This window comes from Montipora foliosa, chromosome 13, assembly GCF_036669935.1.
Source record: "Montipora foliosa isolate CH-2021 chromosome 13, ASM3666993v2, whole genome shotgun sequence".
NCBI lineage: Eukaryota > Metazoa > Cnidaria > Anthozoa > Scleractinia > Acroporidae > Montipora > Montipora foliosa.
The window spans coordinates 29,516,873-29,526,872 of NC_090881.1; the positions used below are offsets into that span (position 1 = coordinate 29,516,873).

General features: G+C 37.9%; 1 protein-coding gene and 1 long non-coding RNA gene across 4 annotated transcripts in view; one reads left to right on the forward strand and one right to left on the reverse strand.

Moving 5' to 3' along the window:
- LOC137982884 (argininosuccinate lyase-like) overlaps window positions 1-10,000 on the reverse strand; it is a 30,706-nt gene that overhangs the window by 19,115 nt on the left and 1,591 nt on the right. For all 3 annotated transcript variants that reach the window (XM_068830049.1, XM_068830050.1, XM_068830048.1), the window contains exons 2-10: window positions 5,123-5,230; window positions 4,809-4,895; window positions 4,363-4,446; window positions 4,133-4,189; window positions 3,970-3,986; window positions 3,773-3,853; window positions 3,636-3,675; window positions 1,903-1,940; window positions 219-296 (exon numbers count right to left, since the gene is read on the reverse strand). In XM_068830049.1, coding sequence (XP_068686150.1) covers window positions 219-296; window positions 1,903-1,940; window positions 3,636-3,675; window positions 3,773-3,853; window positions 3,970-3,986; window positions 4,133-4,189; window positions 4,363-4,446; window positions 4,809-4,895; window positions 5,123-5,230 — 590 coding nt within the window. The remainder of the gene's footprint in view (window positions 1-218; window positions 297-1,902; window positions 1,941-3,635; window positions 3,676-3,772; window positions 3,854-3,969; window positions 3,987-4,132; window positions 4,190-4,362; window positions 4,447-4,808; window positions 4,896-5,122; window positions 5,231-10,000) is intronic.
- On the forward strand, window positions 1,703-5,715 carry LOC137982887 (uncharacterized). The gene is made up of 3 exons (XR_011118848.1): window positions 1,703-1,759; window positions 4,885-4,939; window positions 5,533-5,715. It is a non-coding gene; the product is annotated as an uncharacterized lncRNA (long non-coding RNA).

Consider the following 10,000-nt stretch of genomic DNA (forward strand, 5'->3'; position numbering starts at 1 on the left):
GAAATGGTTATCACTGGGACAGTTTTTCCTCACAGGCAAAATTATAATGTTGCAGTTATCCCAAGGTCGGTGGACCCTCTAAGACCCATGTATAAGTCAAGGCCGCTAAATTTCAGCTGATTTTAACGTCACAAAAAGTTGACATGTATTCAGCTAAATACGGTAAGAGATACTGTACATACAATAAGGCAGTTTGTCAACATTAAATTCTATGGTACCTTCCTAGTGGATTGACGTCAACTCTTTTTCTGAGTTCATCCAGTCTATCTGCATCTCTCTTCAGGGCCCAAGAATAACTGTATTTATTTAGAAACAAAGTCAGCTACTGCTGTCAAGCACGAACACTCTCCCTGTAATTTACTTTGGATTTTCATTCTCCTATTCAGTGAGTTGTCAACATGTGCACTTGTTTTTTTAATTTTTAATTTTATTTTTATTTATTATTTTCTTTCACTTGTTATTCCTTTTTTAAAAACTGTTTCTCCAATCATTTAGAGGATTTACTGTACAAGCCCCTGTTACTTAGGCACTGTAGTATTTAATAAGACAGGCCTTCTGATAGGGTGCGATGAAAAAATGCAAATTATGTGAAATTTCCAGGGCAGATTATGCGATCAGAAAGGCCATTAATGATTTATGCGATAAATAATGCAAATTATGCAATTTTTTTTCTGAGCAATCTTAAGCTTGTTTTTCAAGGTTTCAGGATTAAAAAAACACGTTTTTTTTGCCTAAAGACATTTTGAACTCAAGGGAACAGTACTTATGAATTTTGACCGACATTAGTTGAGATAAGTGAAAAAAAATGAGGTCTTCTGCACTATTGGTGCACCACATTAAAAGTTGAAAGGACACAGCTAACATGCCAAATGAATGATCAATAATTAACAATTAGACCCCTAGCCCGCAAGGGCTACGGGTCAATAGCCCATGAGGCGAAGCTGAATGGGCTATTGACCGGTGGCCCTTGAGGGCGAAGGGTTTAATTGTTTTAGTATCACCCAACTATATATAGCTAGTTGGACAGAAAAAGCAATAATAAAGTTAGCAAATGCAAGTTGAAGAAATATTTATTTGGGAATAAGACGAAAAAAAGTGTCATGCTTTTCGCTACTCGAGGACTATTACTAATAGTCCTCTAGTAGCGTTCCCAATCAAAAATCAGGATTTGCATTAGTCCACTGGTTGGGCGATACTACTTATTAATATTCCTGTATGCTACAACTAGCTTCTTACACTTTGTTTTTGTGGGTAGTATTATATTTCTGAACAGATTTGCTAATTTGAACAAAGGGCGTGTTTGTGTTACACCAATCGGCGACTCTTTAAGAATGAGACTCGTACCAGGCCCCTGACATGCAAAATAACGCCTTGAACTTCGAATCGAACGTAACAAAGGCTTTTCAGCCGTTTTCCAAGGTAAATCATCTTAAAAATGGTGTATTTATGCAGGAACTCCCAACAAACTTGATTTATGTTTTATTATATGAATTTTGTGCGTTGTTTTGTGAATTATGTGATTTTTCGTGATTTGTGCGATCGGATGCAATTTGAGGTCGATTGTGCGAAATCGCACCATCGCATAATATCAGAAGGCCTGATAAGACGCAAAAGTAGGGAGGGCAGCAGAAATCAACAAAAAGGGGACAATGCATTGAAGGAAAATATATTTGCCAAATGAAAACCATTTTTCTTTCTCTTTTTTGCTGTTTTAAAATGGGCCCATGCAGAGGATAAGCAGAGCTTTAGCAATACTCAAGTATGTGTTCCAAGTATAACTTATCTTTCACAACAAACATACAAACTTCTTACCCAGCACAAAATTGACTCGTTTATAGGACCTTGTGATCCCAAAAATTAACTTCTAGCTCTATATGGCTGAAACCCGTACTTGATAAATACCTCAAAAGCCAGTGACTCCACCTAATTGGCTGTGCACGCTGAAAAGATGAAAGTCAATATAGTATGAGTATGCATGGGAGAGGTGCAAACTCAACATAAAAATATAAAGCCCTTGCAAAAAAACGCTCTTTGAGCCCCCTGAGAGAAGCTCAAAGAATGTATATGGTTTCCACAACTCCTAGGAGGAGTTACTGACTGGGCAAAAGAAAGAGATGAAAGAACAATATTATTACTTTTCTAATTGCCCCAAAACACTTCACAGGATCAAACTGGGCTTTGCCTGCAATTTGCCGTAAAGCCTCCTTTATTCCTTGTCACTTTATCCAGCCTCATGTTACTCATTGTTGTGATATTTTGCAACCTACATCCCTAGTATATAGTTGGATATGATGGCAGAAACAAAGGTCCAAGCACCAATGTGTATAATTATTTTGTTTGTGCATTTTGTCACAAAGAACACATACACGTACACAAGTTTGCCTCTTTCCATAAGCTTTCTTCTCTTTTAATTACCATTGCTTAAATTGTTAAATTTATTTTGAGTTTGATGGCACAATGAATGAGTTTCATATTAACCAGAACAAGCTCAGGCTTCTGTTTTGTGCCATAAAAACTGTGTTACTGTTTAGCTGCTGCAGCAATGTCACAAAAGTTTTACCACCCTTCAAATACCCCAGCCACATTGGACTATCATGATAAGAATGGAAGAAATTATGTGAACAGTCAACCTCACCTCCTATTGAAGACTTAAGTGCTAAGTTTGTGATGTACAAGGATCTTACTGTGAAAATCTAAGAGACAGTGAACACTTGAAATATTTATGCATAGGCAGCCCAAGTTCGCGTCACTAGAGAGCGTGTAATAATTATTTTAATTACTAGTGGGAAGATGACCTTTGGGTGCAAGCGGTGTTGCGTTACAGGCAGCTGTTGAGAATTTAAATGCGCTATAAGACTTTGTATGGGAAATAAAATACCGTCGATTACGTAGCCTAAAAAACGCTCATTCAATAACATAAATAAAACTGACTCACCTCTGCTGTATTCTTGTGCGTTTTCGTGCTTATTTTACCGTTTTGGGAATTCCGTGTTTTCACTGTTCTAAGACGAAGTCAAGGCTCCACACTAAGATTTCGACCGTAGTCAGCTCAGAGGCGGTTTGCACCTCGAAAATCCATCCCAGCAGCGATTTTTTCACGCAAAGCTAAAGCCCCATCATTTGCGAACCTCGTGAATGTTTCGTCGTCAAAAATCCCCATGCACTTGGCTGGAAATGAGCACTTTCTGCCTCCGATTCCATGATAGCTGATAACAGCTCCATAACACCGCTTGCACCCAAAGGTCATCTCCCCACTAGTAAATATACTCTGCCTATGATTTATGGAATATTATTGCACTTCAAGTAAAAAGTCAATCACCTGTGCAAAATTAAACAGCAACCACTAATGGTAATTGGTTTGTGGTTTTATTTTACTTCTGATTGGTTGCTGCACAATGGGAATGTCAAAATCGAATGAAAGTGTTCATGATTTTCGGTTCCGCACAGTAATAACATTTTCTAAATCTAAAATCAATTCAAAACCAACTTTTCACTTAAACACAGGAGTGACCATCACCAACAACAGCACTCTCAAATTAACTCAACTTATAAAAATTTGCGACCACTGTGAACCATTATTATGTTAGCTTGAAAGCAAATTAATATCAAGCAAAAATGCTCTGTTATTGCAGCACCTGCATATGGGTATATCCTGGCATCAGCACATCAATCTCACTAAAAAAATTCAAAAACGAAATTAACACTAACCCTAAATTTCAGGCAGCATAATGTCTAAAAAACAAGCTCTGGATCACGTACAATTCAGACTTACACTTTGGCTCTTGTTATGAAGGCTTTGATTAAGCCTATCAATAGAGAATGGAGAGTTTTTATTTCATTCTTGAGCCATAACCTTAAAAAGAATAGCTACATCAATCAGCTTGCTTCAGGTCCACGTGTTTCAAAATTAAGGGGACCATGCAAGATTTTAAAATAGTCAATCAAAATGAAACAATGACATCCACTAACCTTGCATCAACTTGAGCCTGAAAAAAGGGTTTAAAAGTCAAAGATTTACATGTGGCACAGAAAAGACTGATTTTACCATCAGGAAATCACGTAACAAAGCAGATACCAATTTAAAAGCGCAATGTTCACACACATATTTATGTAACTGACCAACATACAGCACCTGATCATTCCTACTTCTGCCAGTGTGGAGTTTTCCCCCAACACTTCCAATGACTTCCTATGACCAAGCAACATTTAAACTTTACATTAATAGGGTCTGATTCATATCTCACCCTCATTTTCAGTAAGATCTCCTTAAACCTTTCTAGCACACCAAAATAAGTAATTAACCCAATACAGAGTACCACTAAACTAGTATACAGTTCAGTTTTAATAAGTAGGGAATCTTACCTTCAATCTTCTCTCATTTGCAGTATGTATATCTTCATCTGATGGGTGAATAACAAATTCATTCCTTGACCACTCCTCTTTGACCTTAATTCAAAAGAAGGACAGAAAATGGTCATGGTCAACTGTAAAATGGTCAGCATAATCATTTTCTGTTTACATCAAAACTAACATAATGATTGCTATTTGCAGAAAACAAATAACACGAAGGACTTCCCAGGGCTTTATGGCAGCATAAAAAAGATCCTATTTTATAATTTTAATTACCTTTCCCTCCCCTCCGAAAAAAGAAAAAAAAATAAAAGAAAGAGATTGATGATTAATATTAGAGCAAAAGTAATTTCCCTGATGATGCTATTAGCATCGGTGAAAGCTAGGAATAAAGTTTTCAACAGCAGCTCAAGGCCAAACTCCAATGTGTTCAGTTAATTATTGTGGTATCCACTAACCTTTTCCAGTCCAGTCAAGATTTTGTTCATTTCCTCTTGAGTGACCAAACCAACCTTCTCTATTGCTTTGACATAGGCCTGACTCCCCTTGAAAGCAACAAGAAGAAAAGAATGTTCCTGACTTAGACCAGGTACATCCTATATGACCTCCCCTACATCCCTGACTGCCTTGTCAAAAACTTGTTTTCGGGCCTCCTGGACGAGATAAAAGTCCAGTGATTCAATATAAACTACAATAATACATGTATGGTGCAAACATACAATAGTTCTTTCTTCTTTTAAGACCATTTGCTGTTAATATATTATACAATTACCATGATGTCCTCTTTCCACATTCTCTTATCAAATCCAATGGATGCATTAAACTTCTCCATCTCTGGATCAATGTTGCCAGAAAAGCGACCACCCCACAGCTTGTTAGCCTGTTGAAATGAAAAATAGTCTGTTAGTTACTTGAATGTCTGGGCTTAGTGACTGATAACAGGCTGACATGGTTAATGAATTTAAACCACGTGAAGAAATCTTTGACACAGATGACGGGAGCTCTGAGAAGAATGGAGAAGCTTCCTGCTAAAGTATTAGATCCATTATACTAGCAGCAACCAATGGTATAAGTGGAATGGGGAACTGCAGTTCCGTAAAAATAGCTATGGACACTGTTCCTGCAAGAGCAGCAGATATTAAACTTGGTATTGATCTCATTCGTTTACAATTTATATATAAGGCACCTTCTCCTTTTGATGCATGATGTTCTTCAAGATAAAGTTCGTCCACACAAAGGGAAGAGACAAACATGATTGTCTCGCAGGGGAAACCAAGTTGAAATCCCAGAAGTAAAGCATGCAGTTGGAAAGGAGTCAATTCAATACAGAAGCACTGTTATTTGGAACTTGAGAGTACAATAGTTCTCATGGTAGGGAAGAATGATGATGACTTTGTATATTTACATGCATAGGAATCTTAGTATTTAAATATATCTACTAATTGAAATTTTCTACCTGCTTATTACCAGTATTAATAATTTACTTTTATTTGTACTGTAATATTTGTAAATAATTCATCATGTGGTCTGGTTTCCTTTTCCTTTGTCATAATTTTGCTCTCTAGAGTACATATGTGAATGGACACCTTTTTTAGGCGCTTCTAGTAAGATTTCATTTAGCAATGGTTTTTGTTCTATGAGACTTTATTGGACCTTATTTTTTTGTTTCATTTTGTTTTCTATGCTCACCCTTTGCTGTAATTGATTTCTTATTCACGTATCGCCAAAGGGGACCTCTCCGCATAAGCCAAATGGTTTTTAGAGGTCTCCTCGCCTCTAACTGTATGTTTTAAAGTTTATCTTATTTAGTATTGAGGCAAATAAAGATTGACTGGTATATTTTTAGTTTCTTGGTGTTGATTTTCTCTGCAGCAGGCCATGGTTTTCGTTTGAGGCTGGAGTCCGGGAGTTTTGTCCACTGGTTTTCCATTCCATGTCAGGTAATTTGATGCCAATATTTGAGGGGTTTATTTAACTTTTTATTATTATTAACTTTTTTTACTCACTTTTTTCAAGAGAATTTGAGTGAACTCCAGCCTTGCCTGAGAAACTGATTATTGGGTTCCAGACACACTGGAAACAGCATTTCCAAGTGATCTATTTAAAAAATTTCCTGGGGGGGGGGGGGGGGGGCATACTCCCAGACCCCCTTAAGTAGCTTGCGCCTTTGTCACTTGCAAGGCACCTTACGGTACCAAAAATGTCAAGTTTGGTGCTTTTAGAAATGTCTGAAAACCCTAGCTGTCTCTGCAGTAATGTGAATGTGACCTTTTACCCTTACACTTTTGCATCAATTTAATTTTCGTCTCAACTGATAGGCTTGTTGGCAGTAGAAGCAAGTGATCCTGCTTTACACTTTGATCTGGCCCGTGGGATCTTTTTTCGTTCTTGAGCACCTGTTAGGTTGTGCCATGTAACAGTGAGATAGCTGGCTTTCTAAAGGCTTTGTTTGTTGTAGGGATAGTTAAAAGGGGGTCCCTGAATTATTTAATGCAGCAAACAGGGATCCTCCATATTTTTTAGATAGTAGATAATTTCTCATCTGTCCCCCACCCCCTACAAAATTTAGTGAATGCTCCCTGAGTGAGACCAAAATCCGAAATTTACACCCCTAAGCCAGATGATGAGCATCCCCCACCGATTTGATAATCATGCAAACCCAATTCTTGAGAGGCATTCTCCTTGAGGGTTCCTCCGTAGAATCCCCAGGTCCCTTTGTTAACAGAACGTCACCACAATGTACTTTAAAACCCCAAAGCCAAGGCCGCTTTTTTACAATGACGATTTGAGTCCAAGCTGGCTGTGCTCAAATTTATGCAAATTTATATCCAGAGTTCTTTATAGGCCCACGTGGGAATTTTAAAGAGAATTCTAGAAGACTAAAGAATAGAATAGAATAGCAAACAACTTTACCGTTATACTTTTTTTTTCCTTTTAGGAAGTAGGGTTTTAAAAAAAGTTTAATAAGCAACATTATTGATTTGTTTGTTTTCCTAACCAGCATTCTGGCCCAGACTGGAATCTTAAAGTCGAGCAGTTCCTGGCCGTGTTTTTTGTCTAATCTTTCATAGATCTCCGAGAATCCATCCTTTTTTACTTCCTCGTCGTCGTCCTCTTGCCCTGATACAAATAACAAACTGATAAACGAAAATCCCTCGCAGAGACCTTGACAGTGAATCCATAGCAGAACAATTGAAAAATGTGATTAACAAAAACATGTTAGTCATACTTGGTAGGCAAAATCTTTTGGCTGAGTTGCTAGCACCTGCGCTGGCCACTTTAAAAGTCTTGGTACATTTACTGGCCACTTCAATTGGTGAGCACTGCCCACTGTGTTGTTTCTCTGTTGAGTACGCCTCAGCTAGGGTAGTCTCATCTTTTATGGCAAAGCACGTTCTTCTTGGAGGACCGTAAAATCCTATTTCAAGGTTGCAAATGTGGGCACTTCAAATTTCTCCACGTGAGTTGCTAAAATCCCATTTTTCAGCTTGGATGCACTTGAGAATTTGTTCACCTGTTTGAGCTGAAAACTCTCTTTAACGGCTTTCTTGTTGTTTGACAACACTTTTCAAGTCAATGGTAATAGTCTCCCTCATTCCCCTTGCATTGGTTTGAAAGAGGCTGACCTTCCCTCTTACAATTATTATGATCTACCACAATGCAGCGCGTGCTATGAAACATGGATGATGCATCATGTATCACGGGAGCAACCTTAATTGAAATAGGTGTATATGTATAGGGTTCTCTGAATAAACCAGAGAGCTACCCGGGTGAAAATCCTCAGAGGATCCCCATTTCCCCCTCCTTCAATGTTGATTTCACAAGTCCTTGCAGTTGCCCAAAAAATTCTCACACAAAGTTGAATTGGAGGGAGAGGGAAATGGGTTAAGCTGAAATCTAGTAACATGATGATCCTAGACCATTACTTGTGTGCTGGTCAACTCGAGACTTCGACATCTCCCCCCCCCCCCCCTACCTGGGTACAAAACCCGAACATTTGAACTTTTGAAGATTGGATCATTCAAATTCCTGCCCCTCAGGCCAAAATGGTGCTCAAATGCCCCACCCCATTGTTGGATTTGTCTGTCAAACCCTACTAAAGAAAAATCATCATCCGCTCCTGTCCTTTTGGAATTGAAACCTGACACATCCGGTTCAATCTTTCCCATCCCACCCAGGCAAAGGTCAAATTCTCTACCCCCGGGCACAGAAAATAGTCAAATGCCAGGGGAATGCCCGGGGAATACCCGCCGGGGGGATGTTGAAGTTTCGATTTGATCGGCACATTACGTATTCCAACTAAATAATTGCTTCTCATTTGGATGACCCAAACGAAATGTGGGAAGTTTGGAAATCTCTGTTTCTGGAAATTGCGAATAAACATGCCTCGTTAAGGAAAAGGAAAGTGAAAAGTAAATCTTCACAGTGGATATCATCCGAACCGAGGCAGAAGATGAGAAAGTGTGATTTTCTAAAAAAGCAAGCAGTCAAGCAAAATTCTCATCAAATGTGGAATGATTATAAAAAGGCACGGAACGACGTAAACGCTAGTATTAGGGAAGCCAGGACTATTAAACTTCTTTAATGAGAGCATTAAGAAGCATATAGTGGTAATCTTAAAGAAACTTGGAAGGTAATAAATAGTTCCCTGGGACACAATTGTAAAGTGACAGTTATAAATGAACTTGTTTATGAGGGCAAAGATTTTACAGAAAAGCAAGATATAACTGAGCAAATGAATAACGGTAAACCACTTTTGTTCCCTAGGTAGTAAACTGGCATCTGGCATCTATACTTGGGCCATTTTTATTTATAATTTATGTAAACGATTTCCCAAAATGTCTACAACATACAACACCTGGTATGGTTGCCGATGATACGTATATAACTATGGCTCATGAAGATATATCCACAATTGAATGTTCCTTAAATAGTGATTTAGCTGCAGTACATGATTGGCTTCAGACAAACAAATTAAGTTGCAATACCTCCAAAACTAGTTATATGACTATTGGTTCTCGGCAAAACTTGACAAACGCTAAATTCACAAATTTAAAGATGGATGATTGGCCAATTGAACATCAACCTTCTACTAAGTTATTGGGGGTTCATATTGATGAAATGCTAACCTGGGATGATCAGATCAAATTTATTTCATCTAAAGTCTCGAATGGCTTGCAAATGTTGTATTTAGCTAGAAAATTAACTGACAATCAAGAGACTCTTAAGACAATTTACCTACTATTCACTTGTACAACCTTATTTTGATTATTGTGATGTTGTACGGAGTGACTGCTCTAAAACACGTGCCAGCAGACAAATTACAAAAGTTACAAAATAAAGCAGCACAGATTATTACAAGGGCTGATTACTCTATTCGATCATCAACAGTGCTAAATTCTCTAGAGTGGTTTAACTTAGAAGAAAGAGAGAGAAGGCACTTGTTAATTACGATGTTTAAAGTATTCAATAATAATTGTCCGATGTATCTCCAGGAGTATTTTCATAGAACCACAGAAGTTCACAATAATTATAATTTGAGAGGTTCGAACTATGACTTCCAATAATTATCACTACCTAAAACAAATTTTCTTAAACATTCTTTCTATTATCAAGGTGCAAATGCTTGGAACCAACTGTCCAATCAAAT